General features: G+C 40.3%; 1 protein-coding gene across 1 annotated transcript in view; it reads left to right on the forward strand.

Annotated features, from left to right (window-relative positions):
* Positions 1-802: 802 nt before the first annotated feature.
* The window catches only part of rn (rotund), a 43131-nt gene continuing 19963 nt past the window's right edge, over positions 803-23970 (forward strand). Inside the window, exons 1-7 of the mRNA XM_064693046.1 lie at positions 803-964; positions 1816-2465; positions 10299-10901; positions 16873-16974; positions 18492-18534; positions 20693-20746; positions 21566-21852. Of these exons, the coding sequence (XP_064549116.1) occupies positions 1992-2465; positions 10299-10901; positions 16873-16974; positions 18492-18534; positions 20693-20746; positions 21566-21852 (1563 nt within the window). The 5' untranslated portion in view covers positions 803-964; positions 1816-1991. The remainder of the gene's footprint in view (positions 965-1815; positions 2466-10298; positions 10902-16872; positions 16975-18491; positions 18535-20692; positions 20747-21565; positions 21853-23970) is intronic.

Raw genomic sequence — 23970 nt, forward strand, 5'->3', positions numbered from 1 at the left:
CAAAAACCACAAACAATTTTTTTCTACATAGCAGCACCAGCAGCAGCAGCAGCAGCTGCTGCGGCAGAGAGCGTGAGAGAGTGAGCGCGCGTGGATTTTGCTGTCGTTTTAGTTGTTATTTGCTTTGTTTGCGCGCGCCAAAAAAGAGTAAAAAGCTGCGCATGCGCCGCCGTCGCTGCGTCCCCCCAATTGCCTTTGCCGAAAAAAGCTGCACCATCAGAGCGAGAGCGCACAGTGGCCAAAGAGAGAGCGCTCGTGTATATGTGCTTGCGTGTGTTTGTTTGTGTGTGTGTGTGTGTGGGGCCACTGCTGCCGTCGACGTCGTCGCAGTGGCTGCGATTTGGCGGCGAAGGCATTTGAATGTTTTTTTCGTCGCCGCAGTCAGCATTCGAGTTCGGAATTCTTGCGAGCTGGCAGCAATTTTTTTTGCCAGCGCCAAGAGACCGGGCCACAGACTATCGAGTAGCCACTGTACCAGGCAGCAGCACAGCAGCACAGTAGACCAGTAGCCAGTATCCAGTTACCAATAATATCCAACAGTCTCGCGCGCGTTTGCCAAGAGTCGAGCGTTTTTTTGTGCTCGCGCGTTACGCCAAGAATTTTGTTGCAGTCGCCAAGTGCAACGCATTTTCGCCATACCGCAGTTGCAGCTGGCTTTGCTCTGCATTCACAATTAACAAGCGCGTTAAAAAGTGCAACAACAACAACAACAACAACAACAAGCAAGTGCAACATATTGTTAAACACAACAACAACAACAACAACAACAAGAAAGAAAGAAAGCCAACCAAATAAAAATAAAAAACGAAGAAGTGCAGTCAAAACGAATGTATTGAATCGTTTGTGAATGAATCGGCGGTCAAAAGTGAATGAATATTGTGACGCCATTTTGAGTACACTCAGAATAACAAAAGTGCTAATTGCCAAGCATTTTGATTGTGGACTGCTTCAAAGTGAAAGTCAAGTAAATAAAAAATACCTGTTTACGAATATTAAATGATTTAGTCAAGAATATATTTGACTAGGGTCTAAATGAATTAGAGTAATCAAATTGAGAGTATTTGAAATAGATTTGACTGGGTTATAAATGAAAGAGAGTAATCAAAATGTGAGTATTCGAAATAGAGTATCCAAAACGTGACTGCGATGTATTTCAAGCATTCAAAATCCCGTAAATTTGTATTTCTAATCTCAGAAAGTTGATCTACTTGTTAATGATTTATATAGAAAATAACAATAAATGATAAAATAATGTTACGTAAGCTGGTAGTTAAATAAAGTTGACAAAATATCACAAATTTTTAATTTCTATTCAAATTATAATTTTTTTTTGATTCTTAATCAGACTTATCGAATGCAGTATCTGCTGAAAAAAAATATGCATGGAAAAAGATATATATATATAATAAAATTTGAGAATTTGGTAAGAAGTATTCCCCAGGCTTGGAAAAGTGCATGCAAACGAATCAAGAAATTGTAGCTACAGGCAAGATTTTATTACTAAGTATTGATTCAAGTCCGTTTTTAATGAATCAATCATATGTCAACAGTTGGGACTCTGATCCCAGCTTGGTTATAGCCGGATTATCTGCCAACTTAGCTGAAGACTTTTTAAAAGTAAGCAGACCAATTATATAAATCTCATGCCTAGAAATAGGAAGAATAAGATCCCGTCTTTTTTGGGCACATCTTAAACTCTCTTAAAGTAGCTGAAGAATATATAGAACTTGCAGCTCAACATTATAAAGATGTACAAAAGAAAGTTGAGACAAAGTAACTGGAAAGGAAACTAACAATATTATACTTTCCATAAAGTCTAGAGTTGTCCCATCCAGCAATAAAAAATATCAAATGATTTACCAGAAGCGAAACGCGATACAAAAGTGCTTGAAAAGACGAATAAGTGGCAAAAAAAATTAAATATTTTCAAATACTAAAAGTGCTGAGTGCCAAAAGCAGTGTTGAGCAACGCCGCGGGTTGATCTGTTTAAATGATTATGCATGGTACCTGGTACAAAGGACCACAGCTGGCGCATCATCCACACACCGACTACCATCAGTTCCGATCGTATCCCTCGTTCGTTGTGACACCCTATCACGAGGGACATGCGGCCACGCCCTGCCCGCCCACGCCCTGTACACCGTGCAACAGCAGCCACAGCAACAGCAGCAGCAGCAACCATGCCGCAACTGGACTTGGACTCAATCTTGGACTTGGCCAGAGCACAGCCGAGGGGACGCCAATAATTGCTGCTGCAGCCGCTGCAGTTCCAGTTAACGGAACGGGAACGGTAACGGGAACGGGAACAGTGAGTGGAACGGGAACTGCATCTGGGAGCACGCTGCTGAGTCCGGCCATTAAAATCGAGCAGGTTTTTGGCGAGGCATCTGCCAACTCATCGCTGGGCGCCGTTGTCGAGGATTATGCCCTGAACTTGGACTGTCCCGTGGAGCATCAGTTTCGGGTGAGTTGCACTTAAGTACAGCAGCACTTGCCACTTGCCACCGACAAGGGGGCGTGCTCCAAATCAATTTTCATGAAATCATCCAATAACACTTAAAGGCCACAAAAAACAAACGGGGGGGACAAAAAAGCGAGAGGCAAAAAATGACAGCGAGTAAAAAACATGACAACAAACACGCCCCCAAATTCACACACACAGTGCGAGAGAGAGAGAGCGAGAGAGAGGCGGCAACTTCTTGCTCTTTGCTTGATTTAAAGAGCGCGGCCAGTTTTTGAGCTGGTTTCTTGCGCTCTTGAGCGCAAAGCCTAAAAGCTTGCGCCTGCTTTTTGTGCACGCAGGACATTTTTTGCTGAGCTGGTTCGTGCACAGGATATGCCATAATTAGGCAGCGAAAGTGTTGCGCTTTCAAGCTTTCAACGAAAAGCTCTGCAATCGAATATACTAGAGCTACGCTCCGCATGTTAAGAAAGGATGCAACAGTTGGGTCTGAATATGGACATCAAAATGTCCTTTATGGCAAAAGGTAAAAACAACTTGTAGAGCCTTGTTGAGGCTTTGACTTGTTCGCAGCAAGTTAAAGCGGGGCAGGTCAGGGTAAAAAGGACTTGCACTTTATAGCGATACGAGAGAAGCTGTAGACTCTTATGGAATCGAAGAGAATCTGAAATAAAGTAACTAAAACCAGCTCTAAAGGACTTACATAAACTTAGACCTTAGCCCTAAGAAATATTGTCTACAGCTGAATAAAGTGGGGCAGGTCAGGGTTACAAAGGAGTTGCTCTTTATAGAGATAAGAGAGAAGCTGAAATTATTATATAAAGTAAATGGAACCAGAATTCTTTTTTAGTGTTGTATTTCCTTTAATGTGCTTAGCTAATAGATAAGTTTTACCCTAGAATTTCTATAACATAATATTACAATAGAGATAGGAATGGTCAGAGAAACATTCTTGAATAATATCTCTTGGCTCTTTATCTTATTTATCTTACTGATTAGTTTTACCCAAGAATCCCTATTATATAACATAGAAATAGAGATGGAAATTCCCATCTTTCGACATCTTTTGTTTAAGACATTCGTGAATAATATCTCTTGGCTTGAAACTACATCTAAGCATATTATAAAGATTATGGAGTTTATAGAGCTGCTTGTTATTTCCCACATTTATGTGCGCCTATTTCTTACCCGGAGCCGTTTCCTGCACGCCTGACCTTTAATTTCAATTATCCGTTAACGTTATTCTACGGCGATTCTCGCTTCCGCTTAACGCCGGATGCAGCTCACCTCAAAGGCGACGTTTAGGTTTATCTCCGGCGAGAACTGGCAGGAGCATATCCTTTGCTGTTATCAGCGAATGCAGAAGGAAAACCATATTACTTGGAAATGTTGCTGTGTGTGGGCTTAGGTGAGGGTGTGCGTGTGCCTGTGCGTGTGTGTGTGTGCGTGTGTGTGTCTGCTGTAAAAGGAATATTCGCGTTGCAAGCGGCAAGCGCAATCCTAGAACATAAAAAAGCAACGCACATAAAAACATATGCTTCAGGTCCCGGTTCAGGATACTTGTTTTCTGTTTTACTTTTTTTCTGTTTTTTTTTTTTATATTTTGCTGTGCGCATTGCATTTACGACGTCGCCGTCGCCGTCGACGTCGACGCGAGCAGCGCTGCCAAAGCCTTGCAGTTGCGGGCTAAAAGTTTTCTTGTTCCGTTTGTTAAGTTGTTTCAAAGGCGCTTAACAAAAAGGAGAAACAGTACGGAAAAGCCAGCTTAGGACGCAGCGGGAGGGCGACTAGGTGGCTTGATGCTGTAATAGCTATAAAGTCCTGTAAGCATGGCCGAAAACAATATAGCTTTATTGAGCAATTATTTCGGATGATCAAATAAAAGCAAAATAAAACATATAAAAGATTTGAAAAAAACACATAACGTAAATCGAGAAAAACACAAGAAAATGCGCTTTGAAAATAAAGAAATAAGTTTGGGAAATAATATAGAAAAAAAAAAAAAAGTCCTCGAAATGTGCAAGCAGCAGAAATAACAACCAGAAGGAATAGCAACAGCAACAGAAAAAAAAAACAAACATATAATAAACAAAATGAAGGCAAAGAAATTGGCGCTCATGAAATGTTAACGGCCAAGCGCTGACGCTTGACGTCGACGCCGGCGTCGGCGTCGCTGCTGGCAGCGCAGCGCGCTTGAATGTTGAATGTTTTTATCCTTTCTTCGATGTGTTGTCGCCGCGCTGCTGCTGCTGCTGCTGCCAGCACTTTATATATATATATATATATTTGAATGTGTGTGTGTGTGTGTATGGCTGTGTGTGTGTGTGCCAGGACATCACACGGTTTCGCTTTTCTTTTACAACTTTTTGTTATTATTTCGTTTTTTTGCTACTCGCCGCTGCCTTTTGTAATGTATTTTCTTTTAGTCGCTGCTATTTTTTGCTTCATGTGAAGGCAGCTAAAAAAAAATACAATTTCACTTGAATTTTTTTATGCTACTGCCGCTTGTGTGTGTCTGTGTGTGTGCTTGTGTGTGTGCCTGTGTGTGTGCTGGCCCTGGACCTAGCTGCTGCTACTTCTTGAGTTTCCTCTTCGCGCGCGCCATTTTTGCTGCTGCTTCTGCTACTTACAACAAACATGGCTCCTGCTCCTGCTGCTGCTGCTGGCATAAGTCGCCGCTTTTATCCTGCTGCTTCCGGCGCAGCCGACGCCAGCTGCGACGTTCACGATTGTTGCATGTGTCCGTGGCCTTTGGCGCGCTGCAACTGTCGTTGTCTTCAGTTCGCTTGCGTTTGGCCAAATCTATTGGTCGTCGGCGCGACGTGCCGCGTACGCGTCGCGTGTTTTCCAGCTAACTAACCTGCATGCTAGGTCCGGGCGCCACATGACAAACACACCAACACACAAGCACACTCACAGACACGGACACAGACACACACACAGCCCAATTATAAGCGTCATCAACAGCTACAAGTGCTACGCGCTGCAACAGCAACAACAACCTGACTTACCTCACCTGACGTACCGTGGGAAATTCCATCTTAAGACCAGCTGCCCTGGGTGGAGTCAAGCTTTTGGCTGCATCTTATCTTTCTATATAACTCGATTGAAGAATTTTCCGCTACTTAGATCGTCGTTTTAGTGGCTGACCTTTGATGCACTATTTGTATGACTGCTTAACACTCTTTTTTCTAAAAATATTTTAGTGTTAAAAGGTGCCCCATTTAAGACAGCCAAAATCTGTCTATTCACATTCGAGTTCTCCACGTTTCGTGTAGTACGATCCGGTTTCTTCTACTTGAAATAACTGCAAGTGCAACACTAATTGCAGTGTTGGCTAACCCAGTTAGCTTGAGCATTTTTCAACAACTATTCTTAGCCTTACACAACACTAGATATCGTTCATTTTGAATAAACAAATCAGTATTATGGTAAACAGTGCTGCATAACTTTGCGAAAATAGCGTTCTAAACACTTAGCAATAATTTGTATAGACTTTTGAGCATTTCTTTCGTATGTTCTATATTCAGGCAAGGAGCTTAAAGCTTTTAGTAAGTTGTATTGCATTAAGCTAATGCAATTAATGGCACATCAGACTGTAAGATCTTGATAATATAATAATAATTTGATTAGGCAGTTCTTAAATTCCACACTATTGAGCTACAGCTTTAAAAAAATTATAAAATTGGCAAAGCTTTTAAATAAAAAAAACTTTAAATCAATATTATTTTTGAAGAGCAAAACAATTTTATTTAAAAATGTTGTTATTTAATTGTGTTTTGTTTACATTTATTCTGTTGTCGCTTTAATTCGTGCGCATATTTTGTGGCAATTTAGGCTTAGATAAACACGCCTGATAAACAATTTGCATACAATTCTGAGATAAATTCTGTGAGATTATTGCGATTTAGACTTCGAATAGGCGTATATACTATATTCTAGATTATGGCAAACGTTATATTCTGAGATTGTTTCTATGCTGAGACTTCTAAGAACCACAAATTTGTTTATACTTTGTCGCAAAGCTGCCTCGTTTGAAGCTTGAACACTTTTCCAATTTTCAGCAAATGTCTGGCTTATTTTCTTTTGGCATTTGATTTGTTTCGAGTTCGCATACATAGAGTATACAGAATGCTTAACAGCGGCGCGTCTTCAGTTTCAGTTACAATAACTATAGTACTTAGAACTTTTTAACAAACACACACACACACACGCACGCACATAAAATGAAATAGCAGCAGCAAGAAAAAACATAATAAAAATCACAAAGATGAGCAAACCGTATAAAAGAAAATCAATCTGCCGTGCTGTAGCCCAAGCACCGAAACCCTTGCACCAAATGCACAAAGTTACTAGACCAGCGCCTCCCCCACCCCCACCCCTGTGACATAAACCAAGCTAACAGCCCCCCCCCCCCCCCTACACCCTCTGCGTCCCCTTTGCTAGAACATCCCACGGCCTGCAGGACATCGCGCAAATTCAGCTATATTTTTTTCATATACGCTACGTTTTCTTACAAGAAAATGCTGCAGTGCGCTGCGAATGTATGTCTTTATAACGGCAGCGTGCATAAAAAAGGAGCAAGGAGCAAAAATTATAAAATAAGAAAAAATAAAATGAAAGCAAGCAAAAAAAAAATAAATAAGAAGAAATGCACACACACACAGAGAACAACAAAAACTCGAGCTGACTCTGAGATTGCTCTCACGTTGCAGGGACGCGGGCAGCAGAGCAAGGAGAAAAAAAAGAAAACATTCACAACATACAAAACAGTTTTTACACACACACAGCATGTATGTATGTGAGTGTGTTTATGTGTGTGTGTTTCTTTGTATACATATTTGACTGCTTCGCGCGCGCTCGCAATTTCTTTTGCGGCAGCTTCAGCTTCAGCTGCTGCACTTTGAGTTTCTGTTGTTCAGTTGTTGCAAGCTATCCCACGCTCGCTGACTGCATGACAGAGACGGACGGGACTGAGACAAGGACTCGACATAAAATCCCACGCACACACAAAAACGCACACACTCACACACATACAAATACTTGACAAGCCGCAACGTTTAGCAGCAGCTGCAACGCGGCGTATGCGTAATATGCATACGACTAACGCCTCAATTTCCAGCACAGCGTGAACAAGAGCCCGCGCATTCGATTTGTCTAAGATCTGACATCTGATATATATCAGAAATATATATGTGTGTGTGCTACGTCACGTATACGACATGAATCAAAGAGTGTGCTAAATGCGCGCAGCGTGTGCTTTGGCTTAGACAACGTAATCTATGCCGCAACGAAAGTTCCTAAAGAAAGTGCAAAACAATTAAATAATCATGTAAAAAGTTGAAACCAAAGAAGAAGTGTACAATTTGCAACAAAAAGTTCCTAAAACGCACAAAGTGCAAAATATTTCAAAATAATAAATGGCATTTTAATATAAATATTAATTATAATTAAATCTATAAAATATATATGAAGCTGCAAAATATAAACAAGTAGTAATAAAAAGAATAAATATACGAAAAATAATATAAGTATGAATATTTAAAGACATTTCTTGTGTAAAATTTATTATTTTTTATTTTTAAGTAATTTATTTAATTTATTTTCAAGTAAGTCAAACATTGTTTTAAAGAATTTAATTTTAATTATTTTATAGCAATTTATTCAAATATTTATTTAATTATATAATATTTAAAACTGTGTAATTTTGTCCCTAACAGTTTATTTAGATCTGAGTTTTCTATTATTTAGCTGAGCAAACTCTATTAGCTTCATTTAGCCAATAAAATTGTAGGGCCCTTAGCCCTTTGATACTTTTAAGCTCTTCAGTGAAACCGACAACCAACAAACCAATCTAAAATCCGTGCACTCCAAACAGCGACAATCTGAGCGATATCATGGGAAAAATAGCGTTTACCACACATCACACGCAACCTGCCACAAAGTGTGGCAGCAAATGGAAATGCAACAACAACAACAACAAATCAACTAAAGCAACAAATAAATCATACACAATTTCTCAACCGAATGTAAACTAAACAAAGAGCACCGCTAAAATGCCAAATAAAAGCGAAATAAAATAGAAAAACTAAAACAAAAAAACAACAAAAACCTTTTTCAAGGTCATTTGCCGAGAGGTTTTTTTTTCGAATTTTTATTTGAACAAAACTGCATCTAAAAATACAAAATAGTGTTGGGGTAAAAAAGGCGACGCGTCGCAGCCACAAATAAAGCATATCAAATGCTAACAAAACTTTTTCGTGCGGCCTCTCGTATAAAATAAAAGTTTAGCCAAAGAAATAATAAATAAAAACAAAAAAAAAAAACAGCGCCAGCAAAAACTTTTTGTGTTTATTTTTTGTTCTTTATGCCACTTGTTGTGTTTTTTGTTTTTTGTTTTACGCCTGCGGCTCGGTCACAGCTTTGTTTGCATGTGTAAATCGAACGAGCGGCGCACGAGTTAGACACACTCCCACCAGCCGCTGCCGCTGCCTCTGCCTAACGAAAGTGAAATTGTCAGAGACAGTGTGTGAAAAAAGTGTTGCCTACATTTGAGCGCCAGCCATGCTGAAGGATCAGCTGCGGCGTCGTCGCGCCCACGACTTGGGCAGCTATATGGAAGCGCTAAGTGCTGCCACGCCCGCACCACCGCCCTTTCTTATGCCCGCTGAATTCTACACGAGCCTCTTCGCCAGCGCCGTTCTGCAGCAGCAGCAGCAGCAACAGCAGCAACAACAAGGCGAGGCCAGCCGTTGGTGCCCGCAAACCCCATCGCCCACGCCCCCGGCGAAATTTACAGCAGCTGGCACGCCCCCGCCAGGACACCTGTCGAGCAATTTGTTGTTCTCAGCTGTTTGTGTTGCCGCCGTGGAGTCAGCCAAGCGCAGCCAGCTGAAGCCGCAGGATGTGGCAGCAACTAAGGCGCAGCAGCGTGTCCTTGAGAAAGTTTCAAATGTGGCGCTGGCAGAGCATGTTAGTATGAAAGTTGTCTGCAAAGTTGGGCAACTATTTAACAAAAGTTTTTTATTAATTACGTGTGAATATATGCATAATTGACATACTTTCTCTGCTGACGATTTATATGCGATAATGTCTTGGTTTTATATCAAAATTGATTTAACATCTTTTATTTAAGTTAAGGAATCTACGACTCTATAAGCCAGCCGAGCTTAAGGCATATATAAATATGGACAAATAAAACAAATAAGAATAATTGAAGAAAACAATGATTTTTGGTTTTGATATTTTGCTTGTATCAAATATTGCTGGGTTTAGTTCACTTTAAGATACTTTTTCTTGGGATTTCACATTGAAAACATTAATTATATTGAAATCTGGCTTTGGGAATTTCTCATATTTTCTTGCAACTCTTGAATGACTTCTCCTAAGAAAGAAGCTGTAGGAAGGGTATTAAAATAAATTTGTATATCATACTTAGCTCTAACTTTTCACAACTGTGCTTTGTGGTGCTATAAGACTTAAATTCCATGGATATGAGCGCGAACAGGCTCTTCAGTCCTCTTACAGCCCATCTGAACAGACATAATTGGCTTTAAAATCCAATTAAAGTATATACAAAAAAAAAATAAAAAAAAAACGAGACCCGTCTCCAACTTGTGTTGAGCCCTTACCTTAAATGTAAAGAAGCGCAAGAAAAATATAAAATTGGGTTTGTTTGTTTACGCTAATTATGGGTAGCCCAAAAAAATAGGCGCAGCAACAACAACATGAAAAATCATCAAAAAATCATTTAATATTTCATGCTCAATGCTTGGGCCAACAAGAAAAATATGAAAAACCCTTTTCAAACAAAACAACCAATTTTTTACTTTGCAGAAACCCCAACACAGCAACAGCAACAACAGCAACAACAACAACAACGGCTACGCCTGGTCAACGAGCAACGGGCCGCAAAGCGAAGTCGTCAACAACAACAGCAACAACAACAATCAACACAATTCACACCAAACAGGCGCTACCGGACCTGGCTCAGGACTATTGCCGGGCTCTGGTCCAGCGACGCCGCCAACGCCGCCCGTGGACGCCAGCCAAGCGACAGCCGCTGGATCCGCAATTAATTTGAATCAGCCCGCAACCCAGACGCGTACGAACTACGGCAATTCCGTAAAATCACCACCGGAAGCAGGCAACGCGCAGCCAACAGCAGCCGCTGCCACCTGCAGAACTCACGACAGCAGCAGCAGCAACAGCAACAACAACTGCAGCAACAACAACAGCACAACTGCTGCCGCTGTAGCCGCTGCCGCCGCTGCTGCCGCCGCTGTCAACATGCCGATCGGCGGCGTGCAGGGACAGAATCCCACCCAGGGCCTGGTCCATTGGATGAGCGCCGTGATGGCCGAGCACATGACCGGGCAGACGCATCACGATCCCGGCGCTGCCGTTGGCATGCACTACATGTGGAACGGCAATGTCGATGTGAGTATCCCAATCCCAACACCCCTCCTGCCTAGTCTTACAATTTTTTGAAAGTTTTCACAGCCTCTTTTTTTTGACTTTTTGACTTAAGCGAACTTTGACCAAAGTTGGCCGCTCAATTCTGCACTTGGCGCTCGACTATATGTCGGTGTTAAATGTGGGCGGGTTGGTGGGGCTTGAAAGTGGCCAAAAGGAAGTGCTCATAATTAATGTGACCTGGAACTTGTCGCGCTAAGTGAATTAAATGAGCGCAGCTTGAAAAGGACGACGAGGGCAGCTAGCATTGAGATAGTTAAATGAGTATATCCCCTTAGAAAAAATTTGATTTAATTGAAATTCTAGTTACGGCAATTAACGGGTTAAAAATATGTGAGCCGATGGACGTTAACTTTGCGGCTTGTTTTTCCAGAATAATTCAATAGACTTCTACTTTTAGAACGTTTGATGTTTCATCAGTTGAGGCTGAGACCAGTTATCCTAGCGACGCGGTCATTCACAACAAGGATCCGGTTTCAATTCGAACAGCCTTTGGCTTTGGTTAAAATTTGTCTCAGCCAAGCGCTAGTCTTATTTCAAAGCTTGCTCGCAAGCTTATAATTATGTTCTATACTAAAAATAAGCATGGCTGCTAAGCTAAAATAAGTACAGAGTGTGTTGGTTTGAATCAATGCCCTGCCTTTCAGTTCGATTTCGTGTATCCCGTTTTACAACACTGGCTCCACTGAACTTTCTTGGGAACAACACTAAATAGATATTTATAGTTAATTAAATATTAAGAGTACAAGCAGAAAGCTCTTGCAGTTGATTTTAAAGTGTTGCAAGTCGCCTTATCAATTTGCAGTGTTGTAAGTCGAAGGCAAAGTTCTGCTATAAATACAAGTACCTTAACATGGCAGCGTACAGCAGCGAGCGGCTTCAGGTCAGCTCATTACCGCGACACCCCCAAACCCTCGGCTGGCAACACCTCCGCTGCCCCGCTGAGCCCGTTTGGGCAGCCGCTGCCCAAACCCCATTGCACTTTCACTCGACAAACTTCAGCCGGCAACTGACCGAACACCCAAACCGTGGCTGTCTGTTGCCACACGAACGAGCGGGAGCGAGGTAGATGCTGTCGCAGTTCCCCTTCCCATGGCCAGTTCCAGTCCTAAGTTCAGCTAACAAAGTGCGCTGTCCCCAGCTCTGCTGGGCAAGCAGACGCGACGCTAAAAAAAAGATGTAGCGTGTCCTTTGAGCAGCATCCTCCAGTTTTGGCTGTCCCTTTTTGCCACGCAACGCACAACTTTTTTTCTCGTACCTTTCCTGCTGCTCCTTTCATGAATATCCTTGCTCTTGACTGCGTTTCGCTCTCGCGTGCCACGCAGCAAAAAAGTTCTTCGAGTTTTTTTCTGCTTTTGCTTTTTATTGTTGCATTTTTCGCGTGTTTCCTTTTTTTCGCTTTTCAAGATGTAAACAAGTTTTTCTTTGCGCGACGCGTTGAACTTTGCTTGTGTTTTTTTTCGTTTTTTTTTTGGTCTGAACTGAGTCGAGTTCTTTGCATTGGCTCGCTTTTCACTTTTTCGTGCGTTGAAATTATTGTTTTGAATGGAGATTGATTGTCTCCAAGGACAACGACGAGTCGAGCGTGTCCGCAGCTGGAAAGGGTCTCCCCCCCTCGCCCCCCACCCGCCCCATCCACCTCCCACAATGGAAATCATTTGTTAACGAGAAGCTTTGCCCCTGCAAAAGCAATTTAAAACTCGATGCGACGACCCTGTCGAATGATTTTTAAAGGATATCCGCAGTTAATTAATTTTTTAAAGTTCAACAATGAACGAGCGGAGCTTAAAATCAACAATCAACGAGGCAACAACTTGGACTTCTTGTTGTCACTTGCATTAGTTAAATTAGCTAGCTGACAGAGAGAGAGAGAGAGAAAGAGAGGGGGGCAATGCTGAGTTTACTAATTAATTTTGAAAGAAATTGCACTTAATTTTCTCCGAGCTAAGTTGAGAACTAACCCAACTTGAAATTGATTTCGACTTGATTTGCGCACAATTCTTAACAAGTTAATGGCTAACTTAGAAGAAGAAGAAATGAAAATGCACTTAATTTAAATGTGTATATTAGAATTGTGTAAAATGTGCGTTTGAGTATTTACAGATTTATTGACCGTGCGAAGAATGTAGGGAAGAGTATATATAATTATAGAGAACAGTATAAATAAAGTATATGAATTAAAAAGTATTTTAGTTAAAAGAGCAAGAAATCATAGTATAAAGACTGGACTTTATATACGTCCTTTTACTGGTACAGATATGTTACTCTTGCATGAAAACTCTTCAGTTTTGTAACAGGCTGGTATATGCAGTATTTTGTAAGAGTGACTATAGGTCGAGTTAGCTTCCAGTCAGCTTAGCTTTTTACTCTTCACTAGCTTGACAGTGTTGAGAAACAGGCGAGAGTCACTTTTAGAGCAGAGTTGATTGAAGACGTGGGATGCGGGTGATTGGGCCCTAAGACTGAATTTGAAATAAAATAAGATGCATACATGTAAAAAAAAGAAGAAGAATATTACAGTTTTTATATATGTATTGCGAGCGTATCAATTTTAAAGATACTATCTTCACCGTTTGTTGAATATTAACTTATAAATACTTATTATAGGGAATACACAGTCAGAATATAGAGTGCAAATGAAAAATGAATGCATATTTTAATAAATACTTTAATTATATAGAGGAATCGATAAATATGTAGCTTAAAAGTATTTTATTTTTTAGAAAATATATGCGGCTAAATCTTTTTCAAAAGTCTATCAAGGGAAAATATTCCTTAGCAGAGTTGCAATAATAATATATTGAGCATGTATTTAATAAATAATTCATAAGACAGCCAATAAAATTTGTAGATAAACTTAATACAATAAACGGCTTGAAAATATATGAAAATATGAAGAACAGAAAATATGCAAAAAATCCGCTGCACTATTTACCCTAAAAACAATTGTTGATGACCTTTCATGTTTTTACATATGTAACAAATGTAGATGGTTTGGACTTTAAGCAATGTAGAACATTGGTTAAATTCCTAGCTGATTCACTTTAAGATTCCAATTAAAAAGCCATTGAGGCTTGTTGTTCCAATGTGCAGCCAACAGTGGCAGCCATTCAGAGGAAAGACCCTAAACCACAGCACGCCTCACAACAAAGCATTGCAATTAATACTTATATACTTCAATTAGAAAAAAGTCAACGTGACGCTAAAGTGAAAAGCGAAGGAAAAAAAATTAAAAAATAAAAAAAAAATACTAGAGTAGAAAAAGAGCAGGAAAAAGTGAAAATTGAAAGGCCAAGCGGGGCAAAAGCACAACATGGTATGAGGCTAAAACTGGACTGAAGCTGACTAATGGGGCCAGTTGTCAGGGCTGATACAATACGAATTCGAAACGCTATTGGCCAGTGGGAGTGCCCCACTCCTATGCCAAAAGAAAAAAGACCGCGAAAACCCCGAAAACCGCTGGCAACTTCAATTTTTAAAGTAATTGCAATAAAGTTGAACAAATTTGTGCACAGCAACAATAGCTACGAAATTCTAACCTCAGGCCGCTGTAAAGGGTTGTTGGTTAGTGGGTGGAGGGGGGGGGGGGGGGGGGGGAGAATAGTCAAACATTTGAGCATTGAACAATACAAAAAATGTTTTTATCCTAGCCGACGCTGAATGCGAAAAAAATCAATAGAACCAGACAGCAGCGGCATGAATAAAAAGATGACGGCGAAAGAAGAAGTTAAATAGAACCAAAATGCAAAAAAAAAGAACAACAACAAGTTCCAAAAAAAATTCAAAAAATTTCCGAAAAACATAAAAAAAAAAAAGGCTACAGCAAACAAAATGTTGAAGCTGGAGTCTGGAATGGCCAAAAAAGGTTTGCTACAATGTGCAAAACGCGTTTCGGTACGGAGTTTGGGGCTCCGGTTGCTTCGGAGCTGCAATTGCGAAAAAATTCACGTTTTCCGCCTAATTTTTTTGCAATTTTTTTTTGGTTTTTTTCCTATTTATTTTTTTTTTGGGTTTTTACTAGACAGAGTACTGGACATAGAAACTGCACCACCCGGCGGTCAAAGCGCGCTGCCAGAGTGTGAGTCGACGCTGCGGTCGACGTCGCTGCCGCTGCGAAGGGGTTAAAAAAAATGTTGTTTTGATTTTTTTCCACTAGCAAAAAAAAGAATGAAGAGCTTTTGCCTGCTCTTCCAAATGTTTTGGCGCTGGTCAGCGGAAGAGAGAGAGAGCGAGCGAGAGAGAGAGAAAAGAGGCGATTGCCCGCGGTGGTTAGAGCGAGACAGCAATGGCGCGCGCTGCTGCTGCGCTGTACCAATATTACAAAATTTTTTTTCCCACTTTTCTTTGGGAAATTTTTTTTCGAAATTTCGTTTTGTTCCATTTTGCTGCGTGCTGCTGCTGCTGCTGCTGCTGCAAGCCGAACGCGGCGTCGGCGGCTGGCCGGAAGCTGGCGTGGGTCATGCGACGCCTTCATCTACAACTTGCTGTTGTTTTTGTTGTTGTTGTTGTTGTTGTTGCTGTCGCTGGCTGGCTGGCGTGTTGGTTAGAGAGAACTTCCGTTCATGTGGCGGGCGCTGGTGCTGGAGCTGGCTCTGGTTCTGGTCATCTTCATCAGCAGCTGCCAACGCAGCACGTTCGCTGTGCGTGTTTGAGAGTGTGCGCGTGTGTGTGTGTGTGTGTAGCTGTGTTTGCATTTTTTGTAGATATTTCTTCTACTTTTTCGTTTGTCCACCTACTAACTAGTCGTTGCTGCACAAACACACACAGACGCACACACACTCACAGCCCACAACTCGCTTTCCAACACTGCTGCAGAGTTTGCAACTTTTGCAACTAAAAGCAAGTAAAGCAACAAAAACTAGCGTTACGTGGTTTACACACACACACACACACACACACAAACACACACGCTGCAGCGTTTTCACACGCCGTGGCAACTCCCCTTGCGCTATGCAACACTTTTTTCTTCCACTTTTTTTCTTCACCCCTTTTGTTGGCAGCAGCAAAAGCCGCCGCATTTTTGCCGACGCTTTGACACCTCCGATTGTGTGTAACGCGGTTTTCTATTTCAATTGACACTCCCCCATATATATATATACATATATAAATATATACACTTACCTATATATAGCTCCTGTTTTTTTGCTATTGTCACTTCGATTTTATTTGCCAGCGGTTTCAAATTGTGACAAGTCCAAAGATAGGTTTATTTCTATAAATTTCAGTTTTTTCTATATATGTTTATTATTTTTAAAACTCATATTACCTCAGATATTGTTCAAGTGAGTCTGTAAAAAAATATGGAATTTTAATTGATTTGATTTCAAGTGAAATTTTTGTTGAATATTTCATTCATGGAATTCTTTAACTAGTTTCAATTGTGCCAAAATATTCTATATTAATATGAATATTAAAAATGCTTTTAAATATATATAAAATTTCAAAGAATCGCATAGTCAAGTATTAATCTAGAAAGTGAAAAGGGAACAACTCAATCTGTATGATATATAAAAATATGAGAATGTATAATATATATAATCAAAATATATATAAATATTATATATATCATATTAATACACATTTATTTTTCTATTATTTTTGGGGACCTTTTTTCGATTTTCAGTCTCTATTTGGTTAAGGTTGATTTTGTAAGGCTTGTTTAGGATAAACTTTACTTAACAACAGATTGTTATAAAAATAAAACAAATAAAAAAGACAATAGCATAATTATCTTACTTTAAAATTAAATTAATTAAAATTAATAGATATTTTAGATATACACATATTCTATTGAATATCTCTTGCTAAGGCATTTACTTTAAAGGTCAAAATTCAGCCAGAATAATTGCTACTCTTTAATCTAATTCATAATAAACTAATTGCTAATCTTTTTGTTCCTATTCTATTTGAAATTTTATGACTAACTAACATGCAGCATGCCAAGGAAATTAGCGATTACAATCTTTGGCCACCGACGCCGCGCAGCCATCAGCATGCCAGCGAGCATCATCCGATGTCCCTGAAACAGGAATACGAGGTAAGTGGTGCAAGTGGTGCAAGTGGTTTAAGTGGCATAAGCGAGTGCCGTTAAATGTCCATAGATTGTTGGCATTACTCTATGCCACATGCATAGAAACGATACCAACAGCAGCAGCAACAACAACAACAACAACAACAGCCAAAGTCAAACAAAAAAAATGTCTAAAATTCGCGCGACTCGTCGTTTGCTTCCGGATTTGTTGCTTTTATTTAGACCCCAGCATATCAGCCAGGTTAAGGTTTGTTGCTGTGTGCAATATTGTATACAAATAACTGTATTTGCTTGTTTTTGTTGTTGTTGTTGTTGTTGCATTTTCCAGGCAGTTTGTTTTGGTTTTTTACCTTTTGTCTTGTTTGGCTGTTTCTTTTTTTTCTAAACATATCGAATATGTTTAGGCAAAAGCAGACGCGGCTTTTATTTAGAGAGCATTTTTTTTGTGATGGTGTTTTTGGAATATATTTCATTTTATTTGCCCTGTCGTAGGTCATGTCTGGCACAGAGACAGTGAGCGAGAGAGAGAGAGAGAGAGAAAAAGAGAGAAGGGGAGAGGGCAAACGAGTGAGAGTGAGAGCTAGTCTCGAGGCTTTTAACCCATATTCACAATTTACATGCAATCGAGAGCAGAAGCCGCAACTAAATTTTTCATGTTTTTCTTCCTTTTCCTTTTCTATTTTTATGCGATTTTTTTTCGCACTTTTCCTTGCACTATTTTTATTCATATTTTCTCGTTTTGATATTGTTTGGTTTTCAACGCGAATTTTTGTCACGCATTCAATTTGAATTTTGTGGCGATTGTCAGATATTTGTCTGTGCCTTTTGTTGGCCGTAAATCGTTTTGACAACCACATTGAAAACATTTGTCCAACAATATTTTGGCTTAGATATTTTTTGATATTTTTGTTTTTGTTTTCGTTTTTTGTATGGCATTCATTTCATTTGATGTTGCTTTCGATTGTTGACCTTTTCAATTCGTTTATATTTCAATTTTGGCTTTTTATGCGCAATTATTAGAAATGTATTTTATTATTTTGACAGTTGCCTTTGATTGGCTATTGATGAAGCTAGCGATTATTTAATGAATATTTAATCGTAATTGTTCATTGATTTTATAAAACAACTGCATGTTTAAAAGTCATCGAAATGATAGCATTTTGAGTGGTTGCCTAAATCGAAGTCAAGAATATAATTAATGTTGTTTATTTGTTGTTAAATTTAATTTGGAGGAGCGTCTAGGAGCTTGATGAATAAATAATTTAGCTTATAATGCAGTGGAATACATTTGATTGGACTACGTATTTATGCAGGGAGGCGGTTCTTAGTATTGTCAAAGATTCAAGACCAAACATAGCTACTCTCTATATGTAGAACTCTACAAATCAACTATTAAGACTATCGGGACTTTTATGCAGCAGGAGGTTGGTTTTCTATTCATATAAAAACATATTCTCTATAAATTTAGTCTCGTTTTAATTCTGCCCACTCTTCAATGCCAGCTAATTTCTTTTACTTTTCAGGCCAAAATGAATGATCACCACCATCACAATAATCTGCAAAAAGGTGAGTTGAGTAATGCAAACCGTATCGAAACGTATCGAAACGCCTCCCCCCCCCCTCTCCTACCGCTACTTTGGCCCCATGCAATGACCTGCCCCAAAACTGGAATAGCTGACCCAGGCAACTGAGCCATCCAGTTGCTTAGCTCAGTGCTCCGCTGCTTAATTAATTGCTCACAAAAACAACAAACGATAATCACGAATCTCGAGCAGATATGCGGTTTCGGGGAGGGCGCGCGCGAGACTTTAGATTGCAATCTGCAACGAAAAATGCATACGTTGCATATAAAAGTTAAATTGCAACACGCGTGCGGCATGATGTTGGCACAAAGACAAAGGCGAGCGGACAATGTGGCCCCATTCAGCAAAGGACAGATACACCCCAGATACTCCCACGAAAAATTGACCTTTAACTGAAAGAACAGCAGCAGCAATAACAAGAACGACAACAACAACAACAATTGGCAACAAGCTGCTTACAACATGTTTACATAAATTCCTAAAATGCAAACAACATCTTTGTGCACAGCAACAACAACAACAACAGCAGCAGCAGCAACGGCGGCAACATTGACAGCAACACGCTCCAAAAGGGTTTTCGGTAAACGGGTTCGATATCGGGTTAGTAGCTCCGTTGGCGGCAATGATCTCGACCCGATAATGTCAACGCTAGGCAATTGGCCAATAACATTGTTGTTGCTGTTGCTGCCGTTGATGTTGCTGCTGCTGCTGCTGATGCTGCTGCTGCTGCGATAAGCATCAGCAGCAACATTGCGGGCAACAATGTAGATGTAGATGTATCTATGCGATTCATTGGCTTTTACTTGTTCGCCTGTTGGCTTTTACCTGTACAAATTAACAATACGGACGGCTTCAACTATGTTAACCATGACTCAGAGACTGGACTAAGACTTTGCCTGACTGCAACTAGCATGTAGTAGCTCATATTGCTGCACTCAAAAAAACTCAAATAAAAATAAACAATGCTTATTATAATAACAATAGTAATAATAATGATAATGATAATGATAATGATAATGATAATAGTCCCAATTATTGGTTACATCCAACATATTCATATTTATATCATATATGGTAGAAATCAAATTTAAAGTAGTTGGTTCGAAATTAAAACTAAATCAAACTGAAACGAATTGTAGATATTATATTATAGTAGTATATTATTGTTTAGCTCCACTCCTAACAATTCACAAGCTTAGGTATTTTTGTAACCCAAGCAACATTTTAAACGGATTCGATTAGATTTTTGGCAAGAAGTTCATCCAAAATAATTCTTATTAGAGCAAACTTAGCTGAACGATTTTTCCTTTCAAGAAGGGTCCTTCAATTAAGACCACATTTCAATGTCATGAGTCCACTTTTGAATATTATTTTCCTTACAAAATGTTGACTTTGATTTTCTTTGAGTGTATCTGCTGGCCTGGCTGCTGCTTGTGCCCGTTCATTCAGTTTGGACAACTTTGCGGAGCTGGCGCCATTCGCCCGCCTGTAATTAACACTAAAAATGTTGAACAACTTGAGTAGCCTTTGCTACCAATTTGGTGGCAACAATTGTCTGCAAATGTTTTATTAGAAATGCTTTTGACATGCCAACGGGGCGCGTCGACTGCCTCAGCTGGGCCCAACTGTAGCAACTGTCGGTAATCCTCTCTAGACTGGCCAGACTCAGCATTTTAGCTCATCAACAGATTCACACAATTTTTGCACGCAAATGCGCTGGGCACTCAATTATGGATAGATGGATGTATAGACGGATGGGTTAGATGGATAGCTGGAGGCCAGGCATAAAAAATATTTGAAAAAAATATAAAAATTGTGAAACTATTTTCACATAAACTGGAACTCAGCTCGCGCGCGATTTCCCAGTGGCAATCAGAGCGGCCAAGTTTAATTAGAGAAGCCAGCGAGCGTCGCGGTTCAGGAATATGGGCGGCGGGGCAAGTGGCAGGTGGCAGGTGGCAGGTGGCAGCCTGGCGGCAACGTGATGTGAGTGAACGTCGGCAACTTCAACAGAGACAGGCGCGCGGCATGACTTGTATCCGACTCCACTCGACTCGTTTCGACTGACAGCCGTGGCAACATTAGATGGCGCCACGGCTGACACAATTCAACAGCAACTGAAGCAAACAACTCAATTGCAGGTCACTTTCTGGATGACAACCGTCTGGAGCATCATGCGGCGGTCGCCGGACAAGGTAAGTCCTAAAACCGCAAGTCAAAGTTTTACCTTTTAAGGGTCCTGCAACACTTGTCAACAAGATTTCTAATGCTTTTCATGTTTTCTTATTCATGTTAAGGATTTAAAAGAAAAACCAAGAAACATATATTACAACAGCGAGAAAGCTTTAAAAAGTCGAGTCTTAATTTTGAAAGTTTTTGGTGTTATTTCAGTTTAAGCTCAAGCTAAGATTATCTTAACATGCACATACAACTAGATTGAAAGCCCAGGAGAATTATTTAAAATATGTATTTTTTTTACACATAAAATCATTTTTACTAAATAATAAGAATAAAATGAGTGACACAAAAGAAATAGTGAGAGAATGGGAAGGAGAGAGAGCATTAGAATAAATAGATTGCCAATACAACTTGGTCAACATTTCAAATCAAAGCATGAAAATCTGTATGCCTTTTTTGAATTCATGAGAATCGCATAGTAAGGCAATATTGAAAAACACTTTTTTTCGTTCTGAAAAACGGAAGTAACCTTCGTCTGCGCTTGGTATAAAACAGTTTTAAAGCATATACATACATACATGAAAGGGGATTGTTAATTATACATAGTCTTTGAGAACATGCATGGCGTATATAACCCGGCGTTGCCCGAACCAAATGTTAACAACGACAATTTTACTCGAAGTTAAGTTAAGAAGTTTAAAAACTTCTTTAATGGGATAAAACTTTGTATACTTTGAAAGCATTCTCTCTAAAATTCAATTGCCATTTCTCTTCTCTCTTAACTGATAGTTTATTCAATTATCATATATAATTATTGTTATCAATTTTCTCAACAGGCAGCCTGGGACTTGGTAGCGGCGTCAATGGCTCCGGCTCTGGCCCTGGCGGTGGCAACTCTGGCCTCGGCGGCGGCTCGCATCATGGCAATCATGTCTCCGCCGCCGCTGCGGCCGCGGCGCATCATCACAACAACGCGGTGGCAGCTGCATCGGCGGCCGCGCTGCTTGTCGTCCCGCAGCCGATCAATGCCAGCAAAATGGGCGGTCCCGGTGTGGGCGCTGGCGGTGGGCATGGCCCCGCCGGCGGCAGTGGACGCAAGTATCAATGCAAAATGTGCCCGCAGGTAAGTGCAGCCCCTCCCTTTGCTCCAGCTGCTATTTGCATTGCACTTAACTGTTAAGTTAACTGTTAAGTTAAGGCTATAAGGCTTAACAATATTTTGGCCGACGGCCTTGCGCAAATTGGCCGTGCAGCAAATTGTTGACAACAGCTCGGGACAACGATGCGACGGCTTTTGTTTACAATTTTCCATTTGATTTGCTTGCAACAAAGTTTCGAATTTCATTCGACCCGTCCCGGTTTCTTGCCCCTCGCGCCGTGCGCAGTACTCTGCGCCCTGTGCCCTGTTTCCATATCAAGTGCATTTTTTCCCACATTTCATTCAACTTCAGTTTTTGGCGGCCAACGCACTTGGCCAGAAACAGAGCTGGACAGAAACGGCGTTAATGACACTCAAGCTGCGGCCAGCAGATGCTCCAGCTGCTCATAAAATGTCAATTATGCATCGACGTGTGTGTGTGTGTGTGTGTGTGTGTGTGTGAGGGTGTCTGTAATCGTCAGCGTGTTAATTGCAGCTAATTGAGCTTATTGTTTTTAACGGTTTCGCTTTTTTTTTCATTTCTTTTTTTTTATTGGCCAGTGGCAGGTGGTTTTCGCCAGATTTTCGGAGCGTTAAGTTAGTGATATGCGTGGGACATAAGTATTACCGGGTAGAGTTTCTTGGAAGCTTCAAAGTTTTTTAAGCTTAAGAAATGCAAGTGCCGTAGCATATTTGGGTATATTTTGGATATATATTTTATTTTGCACATGTTATTAAATAAAATAAATACGACAGACATTCAGTTGCTTGCCATTTGTTCATGACTTTGAATGCGCTTAGCAACTATAAACAAGAAAGCTTCAAGCAATTAGATATGTGAAGAGTATTAAAGTTGTATAGCAAGGCGTCGTATTGCATAGTTAACCGTACAGATGCCAATTTTTCTAAAAGCTGACATTAGATATTGTGAAAAACAAATGACTTTACTCAGAAAACAAGAAACTTGTGTTTACAATGTAAAGTTTGCCAATTCGAATATGAAACAAGTATATAAAAATATATATTGGGGAAAGACAATATTACATATACCCGCATTGTCAGGTATTTTGTGCTAACCTTCTCGTTAAGGCTAGCAATTGCATAGCACTTAAATAACAAGTGCGTTAGTAAAACAATAACAGAAAACTTTTGTATTTAATAAACAAAATAAACGTAAGAGAAATTAACAAATAAAGAAATGCAAATATTTTAAAAATATTAATAATTTATACAATTTGCTGCTTATACGTGAGTGTGTACTTTTTTGTGTGTTAAAAAGATCGAACAAATGAAAGTAAATTGAACAACGCCCCGAGAGAAAAGCAAAAAAAAAAAAAATATATAGCAGGAATAGCAAAAGTTGTTGTTATTGTTGTTGGTGTTATGTATATTTTTGGGCAACAGGCGCAGCAAGAACGGCAACGAAAATTTGTTGTCCATTGGACGAATGATATGTCGGCCAGATATGCCACACCCAGAACGCCCACAAATTGTGGTGCGGAGCTAACAGCTTTTGCAGCGTGCGCTGATGAGCGACAGTGTGTGTGCGTTTGCTAGCATGTGTGTGTGTGTGTGCGTGTGTGTGTGTGGGCGACTGATGATGTTGATGACGCTGCTGAAAAGCCAGCAACAATAGCAACAACAACAGCAACGGCAACAGCAACAGGGGCGAGGAGGTGTTCATTTGTGCGAGGCGAAGTGAAATAGCAGCATGCCTAAAAGTATGCTGTGAAATTTTTTTGTAGCAGCCGCTGCGTGCGAGTGAATTCACAGTTGTGCGAGTGTGGGTGTGTACGGTTGTGTACGGGTGTGTGTGTGTGTCAAATTCATGTTTCTTTTTGTAGCTCACACACATGCATACAAATTTATGAGTGTGTGCGTGTGTGTGTGTGAGAGCTGCACTACTGAAAATTAGTGCGTTTCTACGCTCAAAAGCGTCTGCTGGTCTGCTGCTACGTTTTTAATTACCCACACTTGGCATTTTTTTACGGCGCTGCTTTGGCAGTCTCCTTGTTGTTGTTGCTGTTGTTGCCAATGCAGCTAAAGCTTCAATTGGAATTACTTCACTTGGCACTCGCATCTGCGTTGTAGCAGCAGCAGCAG

Source organism: Drosophila montana, unplaced genomic scaffold (assembly GCF_035044405.1).
Source record: "Drosophila montana isolate Dmon_TW-CO22-7 unplaced genomic scaffold, ASM3504440v1 contig_1505_1, whole genome shotgun sequence".
Classification (NCBI taxonomy): Eukaryota; Metazoa; Arthropoda; class Insecta; order Diptera; family Drosophilidae; genus Drosophila; species Drosophila montana.